The sequence below is a fragment of the Plectrocnemia conspersa genome, unplaced genomic scaffold, assembly GCF_051122295.1.
Source record: "Plectrocnemia conspersa isolate PC_06_02 unplaced genomic scaffold, ASM5112229v1 ptg000008l, whole genome shotgun sequence".
Taxonomy (NCBI): Eukaryota; Metazoa; Arthropoda; class Insecta; order Trichoptera; family Polycentropodidae; genus Plectrocnemia; species Plectrocnemia conspersa.
This window is the reverse complement of record NW_028277172.1, coordinates 9,883,577-9,907,078: the sequence shown is the minus strand read 5'-3', so window position 1 is coordinate 9,907,078 and position 23,502 is coordinate 9,883,577. Positions and strand designations below refer to the sequence as shown.

The window sequence follows — 23,502 nt, the reverse complement described above, 5'->3', positions numbered from 1 at the left end:
AGTATAAATACAAAAAAAATAATTTACAATAGTATAATATTGCCCCATTTTAATTATTGTGCAACACTATTAAATATGTTAAATAAATTGGATAAACAAATGTTGCAAAAATTACAAAATAGGGCAATGAGAGTAATCTTAAATAAAAATAGATTAACTAATTGTAAAAGTATGATTGATAGATTAGAATGGTTGAATGTTCAAGAAATATTGAGTATGAATGTTTTAGTATTTATATATAAGTTAGAAAATAATATGTTACCAGAATATTTTAATAAGTATTTAATAAGAAATAAAGATGTACATAAATATAATACTAGAAATAGAGAAAATTTAAAGATAATTAAGTATAATAAAACGAGTACGGCTAGGGGAATTATGTACGGAGGTTTTGATTTATATAATAGTCTTCCAAGAGAAATCCGAAACAGCAAAAATATAACGGGTTTCATAAATGGAATAAAAAAACACCTTCGTACATATAGAAATAAATTATAATATTAAGACTTTATTATTGTATATTTTTATTTTTTCTTTCTGTTATGTATTTTTTATATATTTTTATATATGTTTACTAAATTTGTTAGATGTAAAGATTAGCTAATAAGCTAAATAAATTAATAAAATAAAATAAAATAAATAAAATAAAATATTTATTTAATAATTGGAGAGCATATGATGTAAATGCCTATACGACATATTATTCTTTAACCAATCAATTATTTAGGTAACTATGATTTTTAGCATTACAATTTTATTGGTTACCTCTGTAACCCAAACAATCATACCATTACATCAATACTTTGCGTTCATTAAATAATCGTACATTAAATTGAAATACATATGAGCAAAGTCATCTAATAAATGAAAGCAATACAAGTGCCTATTTATAGCCATAAACGGAAACTACTTGTTTAGTACCGAAAGGTTGCAAAACAGCTGACGCTGGTACATACTTAATCTGAATTTAAATTTGCTTAATGATTAATAACATAAGCAATATACGTTTATTGATAAAACATTAATATTTATTTTATTAATAATAATTGTATTTATTTATCTAAATGAATTTATTTTTTAGTAAATAGCATTTAATATAATAGCAATGAGTTGCGTGTACATAATATGTGTATAGCATAATTATACATATATTCGTTCACTAGATTTATATGTTTTTTTTATGTGTCATATTAAGTCATCATGATATGGCAAAATAGCGAGTTCAAGGTAGGACATTAGTGCGTCAGTTACTTAAAAGATTTGTAGACATAAAGTAAATTAAATTAATGCATGATGAAGTTATCAGTAGTTAATATGAAATATTGCATAGTTTGACTTGCAAACGTGATATAATAATTGGACTCACAGCCTTGATATTGTACACAGCATATAATTGCTAGAACGAAATAAAGTATACGTTGAATATTTCCCTGCTCAGTCTGGTTTGGATGGACGAATAGAACGGACCGGTTTTAGTTCATCCTCAAAGATGGACAACGCGATGTTTTACGCAATTGCTCTTGGTGCAGTGCTATTTTATTTGTTTTATAAATATTTAACGTTGAATAATGACTATTGGAAGGAGAGAAACATTGTTTATCAAACGCCGCGGTTTTTCTTCAGTGCTATTTCTGATTTTGTGTTAGCTGAAAAAACTACTGGAGAAAGGTACTGCGATTTGTACCTCAAGCACCCAAATGAACGAATGATCGGTGTTTTTAAATTCGGTACACCCGATTTGATAGTTCGCGAGCCTGAAGATATTAAGAGAGTGCTGATTGCTGACTTTCATAACTTTCAAGATAGAGCAAACTTCTCCAATGAGAAGAACGAACCATTGAGCGTCAACTTATTCTCGGTGAGGTCGGACAAATGGAAAGTCATGAGGCAGAAAGTTACTCCGGCTTTCACCAGCGGCAAATTAAAAAACATGTTTCCTCTCATCGTGGAAGTAAGTGAAGAGTTCACTAAGTATTTGAATAATAAGATATCAGGGAGCGAGTCAGAATTTCAGGAAGTCATGGCGAAATTTACAACAGATGTAATCGGATCATGCGGATTCGGAATTAACATGAATTCAATGGAAGACGAAGATGCACCATTTAGAAAAATGGGTAGGAGAGCGTTTGAAGTTAAGCCGTGGAAGATTATGAGTATAATGCTTAAGAACATCGCACCAAGAACATTCAGCTTTTTTAACATGAGAACTCAAGACTTGCAAGTTGAAAAGTTTTTCAAAACGGTCGTCCGAGATATATGCGATGAGAGAGAAAAGAGCGGAAAAATACGACATGATTTCATCGATTTAATGTTGGAGTTAAAACACAAAGAAAAAGAACAAGAAAAAAACGGAAGTTTGGAAACTGGTAAAATAAAGTTTGACGAGAATTTCATAGCAGCTCAAGCGTTCATATTTTTCTTGGCAGGTTTCGAGACCTCGTCAACATTAATGTCTTTTACTCTACATGAATTAGCACATAACCCTGATATTCAAGAAAAAGCACACCAAGAAATACGCCAAGTTTTGAAAAAACACAACGGAATGTTGACTTATGATTCGGTTTCAGAAATGCATTACTTAGACATGGTTATGAGTGAAGCTCAAAGAAAATATCCAGCATTAGGAGTTCTGTTCAGAATATGTACATCGACGTACAGTTTTCCTGAAACCAACTTTAAGATTGATCCAGGAACGAACGTATCAATTCCAGTTTATGCTCTTCATTATGATCCAAAGTATTATCCAGATCCAGAAAAGTTTATACCAGAACGCTTCACACAAGAAGCGAAAATGGAGAGGCATCCGATGACTTATTTGCCATTTGGGGATGGACCTAGGAATTGTGTTGGTAAGTCAATGGTATATAACGATATGCAATTCTTATAATTTAAATTAATAAAAAAATTATTTCAGGACTCAGATTGGGTAAAATGCAAAGCTTGGTTGGCCTGATAACAGTGTTGAAAGATTTTATTGTAGAACCATGTTCGAAGACTACTTCTAAGATGAAATTCAAGCCATCATCATTCGTAACATCAAGTGTTAGTGGAGTATGGTTAAAACTAAAAAAAAGAACAGAGAATAAATGAAAATAAATGCTTCTAGTAATTTTAAAATTAATATGTAATTTTTAATTGATTTTTATCTAGAATAGTGGTCAGAAAACAATGACAAGCAGACTCATAATGCCATAAAATCTGACTTTTATTCACACTTTTAAGAAATATTATGATTTCATGATAAAAATAATTTTATAGCTATGTAATGCAAATAAATTGTTGTTAATTAAAATATTAAAAAAAAATTGTTTTGAGTATTATATATTTTTTATTTTATATATAAATATATTTTTTTATAAACATAAATGTGATTATGTGATACCATATTAATTAGGCAATTAAAATGTAATTAAAGTAGATACTAGGCATTGATGTTAGTAGATAACCATTTTTTTAATGTTTTTTCCTAATAAGCGTATTCATTAACTTACTCTTCATTGTATTTATCATAGTTTCATAGAAATAAAAAATAAAAAATGAATTGTCTACAATTCAATAATGTATTACTTTTTTTAATAAATTCATATATTACAAAATAAAATGGAGTTTAAGTTCTAAATATTTAAAACATAAGTTAATGTTGGAATAGCGTAGTCCGTAAACTGGTAACCCAGAGGCCGCGGGCTTGAACCATGGCAGATACCTGCTTTTTTATTTATAAAAAATGAGCTATTATTAAAACGGACCGCAGCTGCAAATTGACTTCTACACTATGTGAAAAATCTGAAGATGAAATTGAAAAAATATTAAACTACAACTTATTTGATTATTTCAATAATCAATTTATAATATAACGCGTGTAGTTTATATTTGAGTACATGTAAAAATAAAAAAATAGCCAATCTAATCATTTATTTATATTATAAAATCTCACTTAAAATGTAATAAAAATAATCGCAAACCATCTGCTTTAAATGATCGCATGACTCAGGTTGCTTGCCAAAATTTTTTAAGATAATATAAAAATAAATTACAATTTAGGCTTTTATAGTGTACTTATTATAAGGAAAAGTATAAGTTATTAGCAAGAGGTAATAAAAAACATAATTTATAGTGAATAATGTGTGTATGTATTAGTAACAATTAAATAAAAAATATCATATATGATCATCAACACTGTATTTTATATTTTAAACGATTTTATAAAGTTATATGATCAGATGATAAGGTTTTTTTTATATAAAGTGACTTTTTTTGATATACATATTGCTATATTTTTTTAACTAAAATTTTTTATAAACAAATTAGGTTTTATTTACAAAAATTGTATTTTACTAACGATTTAACAATTATTAATTCCCTAGATTACAAAAATCTATTTTTATAAAAAAGGAATTCATTGTATCATTCATAGGAAATTTTCAAAGGTTGTAAAGTCCTCATAGGTTTCTATAAAATCACTCTGATTTATGAATTTCGTATTTAAAAGAAGTCTGAAAGTTAAAAATATGGCATTTCATTGGGTAAAGGTCAGGGGAATATGGGGGATGAGGCAAAATTTTTAATTACTAATTGTTTATTTTAGCACTAGTATTTAGTGAAGTATAAGGTCTTATATTATCATAAAGAAATATCGTTCTCAAGTCTATTAAGTAACATCACATATATTATGGATACTTTAATGTGCATGTTTTCAATTACTTTTGCTATAATACAACAATACTGCCACAATAGATTTTTCCAGGTGCATATTGGGGTTTGGGGCTTCTTTACTGTCTAACCATTGTTCTGATCTCTACTTATTAAACCAGATAATTTATTTATCATCGCAAGTGATGATATTTTCAAGAATGATTCTCGATTGTTTCTAAGAACCAACGAAAAATATACTTAGACACGTTGCTTTCTATCAGATTGTGTGGTACCCATCAGTCTGCTGCGAGTACCTAGATAGTTGGTTGTGGAGTAACTTTAATAGTGGTTCTAAATTTTATTTTAATAAAAGCAGATTAAGGTCTTCCATTTGGCTCATTTGCAAAATAATTTTTGCTAATAACAAAACTTGAATCAACGTTTTAAAGTTCTCTGACTAACAGCACCCTCGCCAAATCACAAATATTTATTTTTCGTGGCCTGCAACACACTGTATTTCAGTTCAAACTCGTACAAAAATATATTTAAATACTTTCTTGGCCTAAAAAAATATTAATAAAATTTACCTGCTAATAAACAAAATATTTATAGCACAATACAAATACAACGTCTTGCTTGTAATAAATAACTACAATATGTAACTATATTATAATTCTCACAGAATAAAAGTTGGTAACTTGATATGAAAAAACCTAATAATATGATGAAATTTATTAGCTATGAGAATCTATTTAATTGTCATTATTCGTTTATGAAAAAAGTTTTAGGATATAATAAGTATGCGTATGATAGAAATACTTTCTTAATAATATTTTATTATTTGAATTGTAAAAGAGTACAAATAATATATGTGAAAAGGTATATATAAGTATTATTATTATTATTATTAATATGGCATACAATAAATAATATGGATCGAAGTTAGACTAATTAGATCATATGTAACACTGTGTATTTTTATAAAATAATAAATTTATATTAGTTTTATTAGTAAATAGGTTGAAAACCATAGTTAATTATGTATGCATGTATACTTTATATACATATATTTACTAAAGGAGTATGTCAAGACACGATCAAAACCACATAATTTGTAAACCACATTTTATCGAAATTTATTATAAATATAATACATTTAAATAGTGTATTATATCATTTATTCATTATTATTTTATCAGAAAAATGTAGTATACTACAATGCATAAGATCTCTTCCTCTAACTGTTATAAAAATACTAATATAAATGTTTCAGTATGAAATATGAAATTAAATAAATATAGTGTTTCAAAGCAATATTAATTTTTCAATATCTATTGGAAACAAACATTCACAATATCAAAAATTAAAAGTATTCCGATTGTGTCTCGTATGCTGCGACAGTTTTCTTCAAGTATCAATTTTCCGAGAAAATCCTTCTATATACACAAGTGTAATAGAAAAGGGTTTGTGCGAAATGATATCACGTATTCGTGCGCTCTTTCAGGAATATACCATTAAAGTAGATTGTGAGACGTATAAACTATAAAGTATAGTGCTTTTATGCCTTTATATGTAAAAGCGAATTTTTCTTATGACACGTGTCGCAGCATACCGGGCCAGAATTAAATGTACTTGCAACTATAAATATTTTATACATTTTTACTAAGAGCAAATGTGAGGATATTTTAATTGTAAAAATAATTGACTACACTACAATAGTATTAAAAACAGTCTTAAGAATAATTTTAAATTTATTAATTGAGAAAAAATATTATTATATATTAACACACCAATCTAGCATATTTTTAATATAATACATTTTTAATAGAGTTTTATTATATCCAGTTTAACCATTAAACATAATTAAAATAAATATTGTAAATCAATAATGAGAACTCAAAACATAGCTTTCAATTAATTTTTATTAAACTTTTTTATTAAAAAATTTATTGAACTTTGTTTTAAGTAAAAAATTCTAAAAATAAAAAATGAAATTAACTAACAGTCTATCTAGTATTGTATTATCAAACCCAACTCAATAAATTAATTTTTAAATACAAAATTGAAAAGAATACAAGATTCGGTTTAAAAGTGTAATTTTATTCATTGCATGCTTTAAAATTAATCGAAAATATTCTCGTTTTCAGCCTAGATGCAGTCCGCAGCACCTTTACGATACGTAAGAAGGCTTTCAGAATCTTTCGTATTAGTACAAGTGTTCACGTGCAAGTTTAATTCAATGGCACTTGGCTGAAAACCGGAAACTAAACTTTTCCAACCCAACACTGCCCATAACAGCATCCTTGCGAATTGCCACTGTAAAATTTTCACGCTTACGCTGAACTTATACACTACTAGAAAAATTTCAATTCGTCGTATATAAATATGTATATTGAATACTAATTTTAATTAAATTATTAGAAATCTTTTATTTATATAATACATCGAAACATGTTTAATTTATACTGCATACAAATTTAATTTTGGACATATTTTTTTAATATTATATATAATATGTACATATATAAATTTAACCCCTGCCACGCTTTAGTAGGAACATATCATATATATGTTTTATTTAATGTCTCTTGCGTTTGCATTTCTAATAACACTGGCCACAAAGATTTTGTAACTAGGATTTTGATTACTGATTTGGGACTAAGTTTATCATTCATGATGTGACCATGATGTTACAGTCAAATTTTTGTTTGTATGGATCCCATACATTAAACATGTACCGTTGATTGGTACCTAAGAATGTTTTTGTCTTGTTGAATAATATGTAGTAAAAATAGTAGGTAATATATTTACTAGTTTTTATTAAAAACGATTACAGATGTATAAAGATAACATCATTTAAAAACATACTTAAAAACGTTTCTTAGTATATGAATAGATAAAATGAAATTTAAATGACATTCATGCACCCATTTACTGGTAACAGTCTAATAACTATTTTACTAAATCAGCATAGTTAGTCTGTAATATTAGTTAAAAAGCCTTCCAGCTCTATATGATTTCCAGGCAGCTAGCTGAACACTGGTGAAGTTGTTTTCAAACTCTTGTTCTGTAATATGTTACGTATTTGTGGCCCAACAAAAATACATTCCTTCCTCTTTCAAGTATACACAAATATTCTATTGAAAATCATTGTATTTTAGCAAATTCATGAGAAAAGACATACTGATCTATTTTATTTATTTTTTTATTACCATTGTGGAGCAAAATTGCTCCACAATGGTTCATGGTTCATTAATAACTAGCGCCATCTAGCATATAGAAATAAACAGTTCTAAAACAAGAAATTCTAGGTAGAAGCAATAGGTTCATGAAAAATAATATCTTCTATATTGGATGTTTCTTCTCGAAATTTATATGGAAAATCAAGAATTACCATTTTTCGATAATTCAGAAAATATCTCGAAAAATGAGAATTTTTATAAGGCATTTTTTTTATATGCAATTTATTTTGTACATTTAATAAAAAAACGTTAACAATAACCATTTTTATAACGCTGCATAAGCAAAGGCGGGTTCAAGCCTAATATGCATACTTCTTAAAAAGTTTTAATAGGGGTCTGGGATTAATAAAAAAATGCTAACATACTCAAATTGGCTATATTCGTGCCCAAGTAATAAAATAAGACACTCAGATAAGAAACCTTTCCGAAGGTGTACGTGACAGATGTTTGAATATATGCATACTTTCTCGGAAGATTTTTTTTACCTTTTTATCTTTCTTTTTTTTTTCTTAAATAGCTTTTTTAATTTATTTTACCCAATCAAAATAGTAAGACTTTTGCTTCAACTTTATTGAGTCTTAGGCAAGGATTCGTTCACCAACTAAATAAGAAAAGAGTCAATGTTTTTATGTCAATGCTTTAAATTATAAATTTAATGTTGTCGTTTTTGGATAGGTAATGTAGAGTGACCATTAACTAATACTATAATATCTAAGAAGACTTCCTTGCGTGCCAAGGAAAACTATTTACGATCTGGCCCTTTACAAAATTTTTTGCCAACATCTGGTCAAAGGCAAGGACACGCATTAGCCTGTCAAATCGAAAAAAATCATCTAAAATTAAGAAATCTAAACATTTGAGACCATGTTTTATAAATATGTGCAGATAATGGTGTATATGAATGACATCAAGAATATTAGTAGATGTTAGATAAAAAGGGAGAAAACTTATATTATGTTAATTTAATACTATTATTAAATTTGGCTTTGGTGTCGTAATGATAGTCATATTTTTAAAAAAATGTTGTGATTTATTTTTTAGAATAATATAAATTAAAAAATTAATTACTTTGTATATACATTTACAAATTTAAAATTTAGTCTTTAGTTTTATTACAATGACCTTCCTAATACATATATACGTAAATAACAATTTGTAAGTCACAGAATTCTTGTATTGTATTCTTATTAATGACCATATAATCACAGTCGTGATTATATGGTCTTTAATAAGACCATATAATAATACAATTGTCCTTGGCCTTCCGTTTAAAACAACTATAAATGTATATGCAAAGCAATAATACCTCTACGCACACGCTATACATAATACAAAATAGCGGTACAAAAACTGTTTCGGAGATCAGTCAGTGTAAAATAGAACCTCATCGAGACCGGTTTATTCGCCACCTGTGCTAAAATGGAGACTGTTACCCTAAATTGTATTGTTACGTTTTTCGTGTTCGTTGCAATTTTATATCGTTATTTAAGTCAAAACTTTAATTATTGGAAAGAGAGAAATGTTAAATTTCCCACACCAAAATTATTCGTTGGTAACATTGCTGAGTTTTTGCTAAGACAAATATCATTAGGAGAGCAACTTCAGAAGATTTACAAGGAATATCCCAAAGAGAAGTTTATTGGCATTTTCAAAATGAATAAACCAGAATTAATTGTATGCGATCCTGATGAGATCAAGAGAGTGTTAATAAGTGATTTTAAACATTTCGGAACTCGAAATGACGCAACGAATCCAAAAAGAGAGCCGCTCAGTATGCACTTATTCAATCTGGAGTATGAACAATGGAAACCAATCAGGCAAAAGTTTAGTCCAACCTTTACATCGGCAAAGCTGAAATCTATGTTTCATCTTATTACGGAAATTAGCGAGGAATACACTAAGTTTTTGGCGAATACTATCAATGATGGAAAAGAGGTTGACTGTATGAATATGACTGCTAAATTCACCACAGACGTTATTGGATCTTGCGGATTTGGAATTAAGATGAATTCTATGATGGAAGAAGAAACTCCTTTCAGGATAATGGGCGCTAGAATATTCGAGGGTTACATGTCTAAATTTATTAACAGTTTGATTAAACTTTTCTCTCCGACGATGTTCGATTTTTTTAAATTAAGAATACACGATATTGCTGTTGAGAAATTCTTTATTAAATTAGGGAAAGAAATAATGGAACAGAAAAAGAAAAGTGGTGTTATAAGGAATGATTTTATTGATTTTATGATGGAAGTTAAGCGAAAGAATGAGCTCGAGAAGGCATCAGGAGAAGAAGTTTTTGAGTTTGATGATAATATACTGATGGCTCAAGTGTTCATTTTTTTCGCAGCTGGATTTGAAACATCCGCCACTTTAATGGCTTTCACTCTCCATGAGTTGGCTTTTCATCCAGAAATTCAAGAAAAAGTCTACCAAGAAATAAACACAGTTTTAGAAAAAAATAACGGAAAATTGAATTATGAAACAGTTTCTGAAATGCATTATTTAGACATCGTTGTCAGTGAGACTCAAAGGCTTTATCCTGCTTTGGGCGTTTTAACAAGAATTTGTACTATTCCTTACACGTTTCCGAACACTAAAGTTTCTATTGAAAAGGGCATGCATATTAATATACCAGTCCATGCTATTCACCACGATCCCATGTACTATCCAGATCCAGAGAAATTCATCCCTGAAAGATTTTTACCGGAAGCTCAAGCTAATAGGCATCCTATGGTATTTTTGCCTTTCGGAGATGGACCTCGTAACTGCGTTGGTTAGTATAATCAAAATATTCGCTAATAATTTTCTGAAATCATTTTATTTTGAATGTTTCAGGATTGAGACTAGGTAAAATGCAAAGTATGACTGGACTCATCACAATCCTGAAAGATTATGTAGTTTCACCATGTGGTAAATCAGAGAAAAGTGTTTTAATTCATCCTGCAACCGTGGTGACGTCGAGTAAGAATAGGATTTGGTTAAATATGCAAAAACGAAATAAATAATGTATATTTTTAAAAGCAAGAAAACAGCATTTTGTACTTGAATTATAACATATGTTTGTTGTGTAAAAAAATATAACTTTTTTATGTTAAAAAACACAGTAAATGCAGAAAGAGACTTGATGTACTTTTATTATAACAGTTAATTGTGAATAGTTAATATAATTAATGTATAATATATACATATATACATAGATGTACAGATATTAATATTATATAATAAATATAAAGATGTTATTTTAAGTGTAACCAAACACAATAATCATTAACGCTAAAAATATCTAATAATAATTAAATAACATTATCTTTTTAATACGTACGATATTTATTAAATTAAGTTAATTTTTAAAATAGTAATTGCGTGCCAGATATTTATTATGCTAATATTATACAAGATAAAAATATGAAAGATACGGCAAAATAGTAAATATTTGCATAGCAAGCATAATAAAAAACAGGTCCAAAGTGAAATTATTATGCAGTAAAAAATATACACTAATCTTTGAATAAATATTTTATTTGCTATCTTATCTTCAAATTTAGTCATAATTTTATTTATGTGTTTACCTGTTGTATTTTAATTTAATTTTATTTAAAAAAAAATTATTTGATATTTAAGTTTCTCAATATTAGGAGAGTAGCAGTTATACTTTAGACAACTATTTGTTTTTATGTTAATATCAATAAATTATATATCATAAATACAGTGGTTGTTAGTTCGTTTTTATTTTATAATAGAAGATAAAATTATTTAAAAAATCTATAATATTATCGAGATTTATTATAAAATTGGTATTTTAACGGTAATAAATACCATGTTGTTGTTTTTTTTAGAATGATAGATACAATTTTTTAGGGTGAGAACGTAGGGCCTAAAAGATCTTTTGTCAAAGGTTATTCAAAAAGGATTTTTTACGTGTAAAATAAAGTTCTAATAATCGGTTAATAAATTTAGGAAAATACCGGTCTATGAAGCACTAGTTGACCTAAAAGTGTCTTAAAGTATTCGAAAAATGCGTATTCGTTGTCCATAGCATAAAAAGCATTTGCAATTAATTAACTGATAAAAAGATAATTAAGGAAGTATAATATAAAGATGTATTATGTTTTAGCGGCGTATATGTTTTTTTTTTGTATAAATATAGCGTTCTTTTTTAATTTAAAGAATTCGACACACGAATTTGTATTACGCGATCGGATTCGATTTGATCGTCTTACTAATGTTTGGTAATCTGCAAAAGAGTAATATGCAAATTTACCCCTCGATTCATCGATTTATTAAAAATCATCTTAAATATTTTGTAGACATTATGTCGTTAGATGAAATGGTGTGTGAAGCATTTATCGCGTGGAGCTTTTGTCGGCTAGACCTTTTGTCATAAGCGTTTAGTCGTTGGAGCTTTTGTCGTGGAACCATGTATGTAATGTTAAATAAAACTATTTTGTATAAAGATCATCATAATGCATTAGGAGAACCTTAACTTAAGCTAACAATTGGTACGATACATCAGTTTACCATTAAATTAATAAATATATCTGATATCTTGCAAAGTGCGAGAAATTTATCAATAATGTATCGGTCTATGCCTACAAATTGTTTTAAAGCGGCCATTGTGATTTTATGGTTTTATTATATCAATATTAAACTTATCCTTGACCTTTTATTTTTAGTGTTGCATATACATAAATATTTATGCGAATGTAATATCAGTAGGATTTTGAAGAAACCGGTTTAAAATGGATACCTTTGTAAAAAAAAACGCTATTTGAATTTAATTATGTTGTTACGTTTTGCACGTTAGTTGCAATCGTATTCGCTATATAATAAATATTAAATTTCCTACTTTACAATATCTGATGTTGAGTTTATGCTGAAAAAATAGCACTGGAAGAGTAATTTGAGAAGATTTACAAGAAATAATTAAAAAAATAGTTCATTATAGAAAATTGCTACAGAATTGATTTTATTTATACATAAAAAGTGTTTATCTATCATTTTAAACATTTTAAAACTCAAAGCAACGCAACGAGTTAAAAAGAGCATTTATTTAATATGAAGAGAGAGCAATAGAAAACAATCAAGCAATAGTTTCGTTCCACTTTTACATCCACAAAGTTAAAATCAAATTAATATCAATGCATATTACGGAAATTTGGCAAAACCTGCGAGTGACGGTGAAGTTAACTATAACTTATTAATTCACTAATCATGTGATTGGATTTTGGGGACTTAAAATTGAGATGATTTTTTGGTGAATAACGATGATCATTATAGAACAAACGGGCGTTACATATTCGAAGGTAACATGCCAAAATTTGTTAGTACTTTGATCAAAGTTTTCTCTCCAAATATGTTCAATTTTTAAAATTAAGATCTTCTGATATTGTCATAGAGAATTTTAGTGATAGAAATAATGGATCAGAAAAAAATAAATTGTGTGGAAAGGTATGATTTTATTGATTTTATAATAAAAGTTAAGCGGAAGAACGAGCTTGAAAAAGCAAGAGAAGTCTGTACTGATAGCTCGAGTTTTCCGAAGCCAGTTTTAAAACATCCACTATTTAAGAGTTATAGGTTGGTTTTTGATAACAAAATGCTAATAAGCGTGGTCAATTATATAAATGATAAAAAAATAATTACAGAAGTATGTTACACTGAAAGTGAAGTTATATTCTTACTGGCGTTTTAGTGAAATCATATTCAAATACATTTTCGCCAATATGTCATATAAATATAATTAAACAGGAAGGCACTAGTGAAATTATATGCTGCTCTGAAATATCTATGAGACCTTATTTGACAGTTGCAAAACGTCCATTTGCTGTTTAAACTTAAATAATGCTCGAAAAGCGCCACTGATCCAAAAGAATAAGTCGTGAAATTGACGTATTGAAATGTTTAATATTTAACCTGTTTAAACTTACGCAACGTTCACCAAATATAACTGATCTAATTATATTATTATATCATTGTAATTAATCATGGCAAAAACAAGTGGGCGAGCATTAAGCCTCTCTCAGTCTTGCTATGTATATAAACATGGTTCTAGCCGATAAGTTATGCTTGAGACACCATTCCGACCTTATCGTGAAAAACTTACTGTACGAACTCCAACCAACGACAGACGTAAAAAATCGAAAAAGCAGCTGCTTCCCTCTTCACGTCAACCCTATTCCAGCTCGACGTTCAGAATTCATAGTTAAACCAAAACAGACAATTGGATTCTTGGGAACTTCGCGTATACATCATCATAAATATATGAATTTACGTATACGTAACTCAAATTTTAGAATAAATATATATAAAAAATATTAATTTTTAAAACAAAGGTCAGACATGGATAATCATAAAAAAATAAATAAATAAAATGATCGTAAGAAAATCAAATATTATTTATCCTAAAATAGAAAATTTAGTAAAATATAATAATTTTTTACACATTTTTATATTTGTTTTTGTCTTATGTGAGTATTTAGTGAATGTTTTAATTAAATTTTACAAATAAAAAGTGACATCTATTGATTGTATATTAAAATTGATATAATATATTTTAATTAAATATACACTAGACTGTAAGTCGTGTTTAATATTTGCTTATAGGTATTCATTATGTCTGATTGATTTTCTCAGTTAGTACTGATTTAACCCATTGTAACGTATTGAGCTTATACAGAAAACTTAAAAAAATGTAACTGTGTATTAGTTTCAATCAAATTCCAATTAAATACTAAAATATTTAGTTCCTAAATCATATTATTCATAAAAAAAATCGAAAAACCCTAAAAAATATGAGGTGATGAAAATGATTTATTATATAATTATAAATATTATAATACAGAAATTCAAGATATAGGTTTAGAGCTACATGACAAACTCTAAAATATATAATTAATATATTTACAAGCCAGTTTTATATATTATAATTATAAATAAAACTCTTATTTTTTACATTTTCAATTATTATTTTAATACATGATATGTATTTTTTTAATTCTTGTAAAATAAATCAGTGGTAAAAACATATTTAATGTTAAGTGCCATCTTTTGAGGTCAGGAAAAAGTAATAAATATCTATAAATAAGAACAACATCTGTACATATACATTATAATTATTTAGCTAGGTATTTTGTGTTTTATATGATTTTTATATATATTGGAATACTATAAATTAATACTTAAATATATTGTTCTTACTCAAGTTGCACATTTATCTCCATACTTTATATATTTTACAATACTGAATAGATTATGTCTACATATATATTAATGAAAGATACAATTATTGTTAATTGAAGTAGGTCTGTATTTGGTACAGCTCAAATGTGTGTGTGTACAGTATATTCAATTACGCATTTAGTCACCATTGAGTGGTTCCCGAGAACAGTCACTCATTGTCGGTTTTTGAACATTCTCACGCTTATATATAATAATATGGTGCTTATCAGCTGGGAATCGTCCATACTCGTTTGTGTTTTACTGGTCACGCTTTATTGTTATTTGACGAAGAATTATAAATACTGGAGTGACAGAGGAGTCAAATTCGTCAAGCCAAGACTAATCGTCGGTAGTTTTATTGATTACATAATGAGAAGGAAAACCATTGGCGAGATACACAAAGATATTTATAATGCTAATGATAAGGAACAATACGTGGGATTGTATAGGTTCTTCACGCCCGATTTGCTGATAAGAGATCCGGAGTTAATCAAACGCGTTTTGGTGACAGACTTCAAGTACTTTCAGAACAGAGTCAACGCCATACATGGCAAACCCGAGGTTCTGCTCGATAATATGTTTTCGGCTCAGTATGAGAGATGGAAGGTAATGAGGAAGAAAGTAACTCCCACGTTCACTTCCGGTAAGCTGAGAAATATGTTTCAACTGATATTAGACGTGGGCGATGAGTATACGAAGTATTTGGAGTACATAATAGCAGAAGGTGACGAAAAAAATGTCTGTGAGGTGACGGCAAAGTTCACCACGGATGTTATCGGATCTTGCGCGTTTGGAATAAACATGAATTCGATGCTGGATGAAGACGCTCCTTTTAGAAAAATCGGCAGGAGAATATTCGATTTAAAGCCTCTACAGTTTATCAAATTTGCAATGCGAATCTTGTCGCCGGGAATTTTTTCAATGTTAAAATTGAAGGTGCATGATAAAGATGTTGAAGATTTTTTTAGAAGCACCATACGTGACATTGCTGTAAATAGAGAACGTAATCAAATCAAGCGACATGATTTTATTAATATGATGCTAGAACAGAAAGAAAAGGATCAATATGATGAAATGCATAAGATAGACGAAGATTTTATAGTATCTCAAGCGTATACCTTCTTCGGAGCTGGCTTTGAGACGTCTTCTACTCTCATGTCTTTCGTTCTATATGAGTTAGCAATGAATCAAGACGTTCAAGGTAAATTATATCAAGAAATTGCCGACTTTTTGAGCGAAATACGGGGAAGACCCTCCTACGACGGCGTTATCAACCTGTCTTATTTAGAAATGGTAATATGCGAGACAATGAGGAAATACCCGGCTTGTGGTGCTATTCTAAGAACGAGTACAGCATCTTATACGTTTGAAGGTGTACATTTTGAGATCGATAAGGAGATTTCTGTCACGATCCCGGTTTTGGCCCTACATTACGATCCAAAATACTATCCCGATCCGGATAACTTCATTCCAGAACGATTCTCACCGGAAGGATATCAATCAAGAGACCCTATGGTGTATCTTCCTTTCGGTGACGGGCCACGCAACTGCATTGGTAAGTTGATAAATTATTTTTTTATACGAAAGAACGCCAAAACGGCGAATGTCAATTCGTATTATCGCTTTGTTGTGTGTATGATAAGCGCGCTTAGTCATTTTTGTGTTTATAATTTGAGACTAATTGCTGGTAAATTTTGTTGTTAAAAATGAGTATTTAAATAAATAAGCAATAAAAATTAATATAAAAAATATTAAAGAAATACTAAGAGCAGTAAAAAAAAGTTGCGTTGGTAGGAATGCGCTATTATAAAATCCGTCGATAACGCAGCCGTATATATATAACGAAGTTACGAGTGCAGCGTTTAGTGTCGAGTTGGTCAGTGACGGTGCTGGACAAAAAATCATTGACCATGTATATCTTAATTTTAATTTTGCTATCTCTCGTGTACGTTTATGGAAAAATAATGAAGAAATATACTTTTTGGAACGACAGAAAAGTTCCAAATGTAAAGCCGCAATTTTTTTTCGGAAATTACAAAGATTGCCTCTTAAGAAGAAAGACTGTCGGTGAAGTTTACATGGAGGTGTGCAATCAGCTACCAAATGCTAGATACGTCGGAGTCTACAGACTTTTAAAACCTGAGTTGATAGTGCAAGATCCCGATCAGATAAAGCACGTGTTGGTCTCGAACTTCCAGTGCTACAAAGATCGACAGCATGCCATCAGTCAAAACTCGGATTCATTAAGCCTGAATCTATTCCATTTAAAATATGATGCTTGGAAAGTAACAAGGCAAAAAGTCAGTCCAGCGTTCAGTACCGGAAAACTAAGGAACATGTTCAATCTCATATTAGAAGTTGGAAACGAGTTTAACAGATATTTGGAAACAATCGCTGATGGAAAAAAACCTCTAGAATTTCAAGAACTAATGGCTAAATTTATGACGGATGTGATCGGCTCGTGCGTATTCGGAATCAAAATGAATGCTATGTCAGATGAAGATACGCCTTTCAGACTAATGGGAAGAGACATATTCAAGATAGATACTTGGAAGTTTATTAAATACAATATAAGATCTACTTTGCCGGCAGTGTTTAAGTTCTTCAATTTGAAGACATTGAATCCTAATACAGAGGCGTTCTTCAGGAAGGTTATAAAAGATATTGTGCAAGAAAGAGATTCGAGCGGTATCAAGAGGCAAGATTTTATTGATATTATATTGGAGTTAAGACAAAAAGATATTGATAATAAAGAAGAAAACAATAACGAAGTACAAGTCAAAATCGACGAAAGATTCATAGCTGCTCAAGCTTTTTCTTTTTTCACTGCCGGATATGAATCTTCATCAACTCTTATGTCGTTCACTTTGCATGAACTGGCATTAAATAACGATATTCAAGACAATGTTTATGCAGAAATTAGTTCAGTTTTGGAAAAGCATGGTGGTAAATTGACTTATGAGTCGGTTTCTGAAATGGATTATTTGGAGATGGTATTAGATGAAGCGCAACGTAAATATCCAGCTGTTGGAGTACTGATGAGAAGATGTACAAAGACGGATGTGATACCGGCGTCTGATTACGAAGAGTCCATAAAGATTGATGAAGGGACTTCCATGATCATACCAGTATTAGGATTGCATTACAATCCAGAATATTACCCAAATCCTGAAGAGTTCATCCCAGAGAGATTCAGCTCGGAAGTAGTGCGAGATAGACATCCAATGGTGTATTTGCCTTTCGGCGCAGGACCACGAAATTGCATAGGCGAGTTTTTTTTTACTTTTTATGATAATCAATGAGTCACGGATTTTTTTTATCGTAAGCATTGTTAGCTGGCGTCTGTTTTGTATATCTATGTTATATCAAAAATCAATATGATACGTTACAGTAATAAAACATTATTCGTTAATTATAAATGTCCAGATAATACGGATTATTGAATATGAATTATAAACTTTGAACAATTTAATAATTATTTTATTTTTATTTTACAGGTCTAAGATTCGGCAAACTGCAGAGCAAAGTAGGAATAATCAATTTACTTAAAGACTTTTACGTGAAGCCATGTAGCAAGACAGTACAAAAAGTAAAATTTTGCCCGATTTCAGTTGTAACAAAGAGTAAAGACGGAATATGGTTAAGTTTACATAAGAGGCAGAAATAATTATTGTCAGATGGTATTAACTTTAATATTGTTTATTTATTTATATTTTTTTATTCATTGTACTATTTAAGATAATAAAAATATATTTAAAATGTATTTTTCTGTTTTATTATGAATCACAGATCTATCTCCCTCACACATTACACGTAATACAATGGAAGTTGTGCGATTTTCTATGACTTTTCCTGTAACTTTGATAAATGAACATGACTAATAATTTTAAATATTTTTTAATAATTCATAAATTCAAATATTTAAAACATCACATATTATGTGCTGGATAAATAATATTTATTAAAAATTGTATGATGCGAAGTTTAACTAACATAGTAAATTTAATTTCAACGTGAATCATAAGCTTAAACTTTTGAAGTGCATTGTATATTGTATGCATTACCAAAACATAAGTCGCCGCTTGTAAATTTAATTGTTTCAACAATTTTAATAATAGCTAAACTTAATGCAACATAACGAGATGGTCGTGAATATTGTATTACAGACTGGAAATATTCGCCTCTTTAAGCTTTTCTGAGAACATCCGCATCCGATTATACTTTTCTGGGTAGTGAGGTAAAAGTTAAAAGAGGAACTTTGCTGATGGTGCCAGTGCAAGTTATACCTTATGATATGTATTATTCGAAACTTGAGAATATAATACATACCTGAATGGTTCAAGTCGTAAGCCAAGAAAGAAGCGCGGGATGGGAATTTGCATATGCTTTTTGGACTTGGACCAAGAAATTTTTGATAAAGATGTCAACGTGTCAACGATGTATAAATTATTTAATTTTTCAGATATAAATTTAAAATAAATAAATGAGCAAAATTAATTTTAATAAAGTTTGCATGTATTGTTAAAAAAAATCATTAAATAATATAAAAACTTTCACTACCGTGAGGTACCGCATCTAGTGAGTGTACGAATACCGAACCATAAACTTTTTGGGTTATAATTCGTTCTGATTTTTTGGAATTTAGTTTTAGTTTTGATTTGTTAAACTAAGATACTGTACTATATTTAAATAAAATGTATAAATTGAATGTAAAGTTTCAATACGCTGCATATTTTTATTATTGGTTGGGTTAATTTTATAACATTGTAATACAACTTAGTAACAATTAACAATATATCATTCATTGTTTAAACTTCGCACGTACGCGTTCGATAAATATGCAGCATATTTTTCACTGTATATTTTGTATAAATTTAGTTTAAATTTTTTCAACTATTGAATAATGAAGTTTTATATGCTAACAACTACGCGATATTTTCAAGTTATTTGAAAATAAGTTTGCGTCTTAGCTAAATGATAATAAAACAAAACGTTTTATGTCATTTAAGAATAGGTTCACAAACACAACATTTTATATAATTTGAAATATAACTTAAGTTAATAATATATAAATAGAGTCTGTACACATCCTCTTAGAAATATAGCAATATTTTTTTTACCTTATCTGACTGATCCCTTGTATATTTGTTGAAACGTGATCGATTGATTGTGCTGTAGCGCATTTTCGAAGTTTTATTACCCGCTTCCTAAAATCATATTTTTAAAATGTATTAATATACATAATATGTTGTATGGTTTAAAACGATTCAAAATTATATATTTACATTCCATAAGAAATTAAAAAAAAATCTTTTATGTTAAAAAAATATTTTTATTTAATCTAACTTTATTGTGAAGCTTTATGGTCGTATATTAGTGTTTTACAATTTCAATCAATAAAATAAATTGTGTTTACTCTTAAACGAGCCAGTAAAAGGAATTCCCACGCTGCAATGGGTTTCTTAAATTGATGGTTTTTAATGGCAGCACTTTTAAATTCAAACCGGCGATACCGAACTGTCACAATGACAGCACACCGAAAAAAGTTATTGTAAATTTTATGAAATAAACAATAAATAATTTTTAAATTACAATAAAAATTTTCTACACTTTTGTTTTGGTTAATGATTATGCAAAATAATATGGCACTTAAATTATAGACAAAATAAAAAAAACTTTAATTTTTAAAACTTTAATAATTTTTAGTCGTCTATAGAGAGTCAAACAAAAGTTATTTGTCAATTATATATACGATAATACTTTGTAATTTATATAATGGATGTAACTAATTTACTTAGTAGTAATTGGTTGTGTTTACGCTATTGTAACGTATTGGCATAACGCCGGTCATGTTGCAATAGAATATTTATAAAAAATATTAAAAAAAATATTTGTAATTTTTTTAATCAATTCTGCACCGAAATACAGAAAATATAAAATTAGCTTGTAATAAATAAAAATAAATGATAAAAATTGAAATATCGATAAAATAAATTACAAAAAAAATCATTTAATTTATTTTTACTCAGTACTCAGGTGTTACTCATATCGTGATACTTTTTGTATAAGAAAACTTTTAAGAATAAATCGCATTTTTAAATACCTATTTAAGATTATTGTACATAAATTATGTTTTTTTTAGAAAATTAATTATTAATAAATTTAACTTCATTATAAGATATAAAGAGTTACATTTTAAATACTTATTTCATTTATATTCAAATTGTATTAATATACATATTATGAATTACAATAACGACGACACAATATATAATATATATAAATGCTCAGACGGTTAAGTATTTGAACATGTATATACATGTACATGCACACGCTCGGCCATATACGTTGTAAACCTATTGCGTAGCCGTTCGTCAATATGTTTTACACTTTGTTTATTATATGTGATATTACCCGCAAAACAAAAGTTTCAACAGATTATGTCATCGTTACTTTATTGTAGGGTTGGTTAGGTCAGTTGTTATTTTACTTTTATTTATATGGCTTGTAGTTTGAGTAACCCATCAGTTGAATTTTCAATGGGTATAATGCCACTAATATCGCGATAACCCTGTTAAGCTGCATTTGCGCTTCAACATATTGTTGTAATAGGAGCATCAGTGCGCACGCGCAAATACGATATATACATTTTTAATAATTAAAAATATGTAATCGCGACGCTTGTGCAAACTCACATTATAAGTTACTTTTTAATTAGTGATAATCAGCGTAAATAAAATATTTTATACTTTTATTTAAAAAAAAAATGTAATTTTATTATAAATACTATTTTTAAAAAAAATTGAAATTTTTAAATAGTTTAAATATACATTTCTTATTTTCAAATATCAAAGTAATATTGCAATTGAATTATTTAATATCAGTAAATGTTTAAATCTATTGGCCGCTAAATCAGATGCTAGGACCAAAAAATCTAACCTATCTGTCAATGCGGATCTGTCAGCGCAGATCGACAGGATCGATCTCTCAGCGTAGGGTTTCTGCACACATATCGTTTGTAAATACACAATCATTACTTTGATAAACCATTTGTGATAAGTTGAAATAAACTCAGAGAACTTATAGTTTTTTATCATTAGTGTTTTGTGTATATGTGTATTATCGTATAACCTAAACTCCAATATGATCACAAACATTTAAGAATAGCATTCATTTTGAAAGAAAGAAACAAAACTACATGTAAAGATATCGATATACGAAAACTTGGCCATAGCAAAACTATTAATATTGTTTTAGCTCCAAATATTAGTGGAGAAACAGTTCATAATGTAGCATTTCTATATAATCAACATAATAACAAATTTATGTATATACATTAACACTTTAATCTAAAATGAAAGGGTGCGTCTAGGCAATTCATCGGTAGCTACTTTATTTTTGTTCTTTTAATTGACAATGGTTAATTTCAGTATTTTAATTGTGTTCCTAATATCTAATCGATATATACTACACTGCATTTCTCATATTACCTACAAGTATTTTGTTTGATAAAGAACATACTAAGTTTGCTCTATGCGAATAGCTTGAATTTGGTCATTTTTTAAGAAAAATAATCTCAAAGAACAAAACTTGATAAAACCCCTTAACGTAGATATGATATTTTGCCACACTTAGAATTAAGCGACTGAAATGTTTTTTTCTGCCATGATATTTGGCTTTATTAATTTATATTAAAGTCAAATGCAATTATATATTACTTTCTTATGACTTTTATCCAATTTTATATTATTTGCTTACAATGCTTTATAGGCGGATATGTCGTTAGTATGAGAAAGTCATATCCTTACGACATCTTGCGACAATTATATATAAGAATATAATGTTTCGTAATTTTATTAACTATTGTATAAAACAATGATAATTTTAATGTATTGCAAATGAAAAAACTCACTTTTCCGTCGACGGAACTCAAATTTTGAAGATTACGTTACAAGGATTGTTTTATAATTGTTTGTATGGTTTAATTTTCATAGTTAAAATGTACCGAGCTATTTTGCAATTCGAATACTTATATTCAATCAAATCGAGCAACACACATGAAAATTATTTTTGTAAACAACTGAACATTGTTGCCGGCCATCTTGTTTTGTATTTAAATGCTGATTTTTTATTGGTCGACAGTCAGAGCCTTCGAGCAAAAACAAAAGAATTCAATACCATGGGCTCATAAATCAATCGAGCAAATTCAATTTTTATTTTTAATAATTATAATTAAATAAACTACCTTTCTTTACGTGTATTATTATAAACAGTTCACACAGAGCGATACAATTTACAGAGTAACAAATTTAACGTAGAGCGTTTTAATTTTGAAGCGAGTGCGTCAGGAAGTGATGCACTAAAATAAATTATGATATTTTCTTAATTACAAGAGATTGATTATGAAAAC

At 28.5% G+C, this 23,502-nt stretch overlaps 2 protein-coding genes across 2 annotated transcripts; both read left to right on the top strand.

The window, feature by feature from the left end:
* The first annotated feature begins 1,436 nt into the window (after positions 1 to 1,436).
* LOC148232921 (uncharacterized) lies at positions 1,437 to 18,855 on the top strand. The gene is made up of 6 exons (XM_088190694.1): positions 1,437 to 2,849; positions 2,915 to 3,087; positions 6,780 to 6,811; positions 15,176 to 16,705; positions 16,921 to 18,359; positions 18,590 to 18,855. The coding sequence occupies exons 1-6, from the start codon at positions 1,490 to 1,492 to the stop codon at positions 18,757 to 18,759; spliced, it is 4,704 nt and encodes a 1,567-aa protein (XP_088046820.1). The 5' UTR covers positions 1,437 to 1,489; the 3' UTR covers positions 18,760 to 18,855.
* Positions 9,243 to 10,994, top strand: LOC148232922 (cytochrome P450 6B5-like). Its single transcript, XM_088189085.1, has 2 exons — positions 9,243 to 10,647; positions 10,710 to 10,994. Exons 1-2 carry the CDS (start codon positions 9,294 to 9,296, stop codon positions 10,877 to 10,879), a joined length of 1,524 nt encoding a protein of 507 aa, XP_088045211.1. The 5' UTR covers positions 9,243 to 9,293; the 3' UTR covers positions 10,880 to 10,994.
* Positions 18,856 to 23,502: the final 4,647 nt, after the last annotated feature.

What these genes read in the sequence shown, in the direction of transcription:
- LOC148232922 (XM_088189085.1), top strand. Translation starts at nt 9,294, where the DNA reads ATGGAGACTGTTACCCTAAATTGTATTGTTACGTTTTTCGTGTTCGTT. An exon ending in TGGACCTCGTAACTGCGTTG is followed by an intron (nt 10,648 to 10,709) that starts GTTAGTATAATC and finishes TGAATGTTTCAG; the next exon opens with GATTGAGACTAGGTAAAATG.
- LOC148232921 (XM_088190694.1), top strand. Translation starts at nt 1,490, where the DNA reads ATGGACAACGCGATGTTTTACGCAATTGCTCTTGGTGCAGTGCTATTT. An exon ending in TGGACCTAGGAATTGTGTTG is followed by an intron (nt 2,850 to 2,914) that starts GTAAGTCAATGG and finishes AAATTATTTCAG; the next exon opens with GACTCAGATTGGGTAAAATG. An exon ending in AAAAAAGAACAGAGAATAAA is followed by an intron (nt 3,088 to 6,779) that starts TGAAAATAAATG and finishes TCTCGTTTTCAG; the next exon opens with CCTAGATGCAGTCCGCAGCA.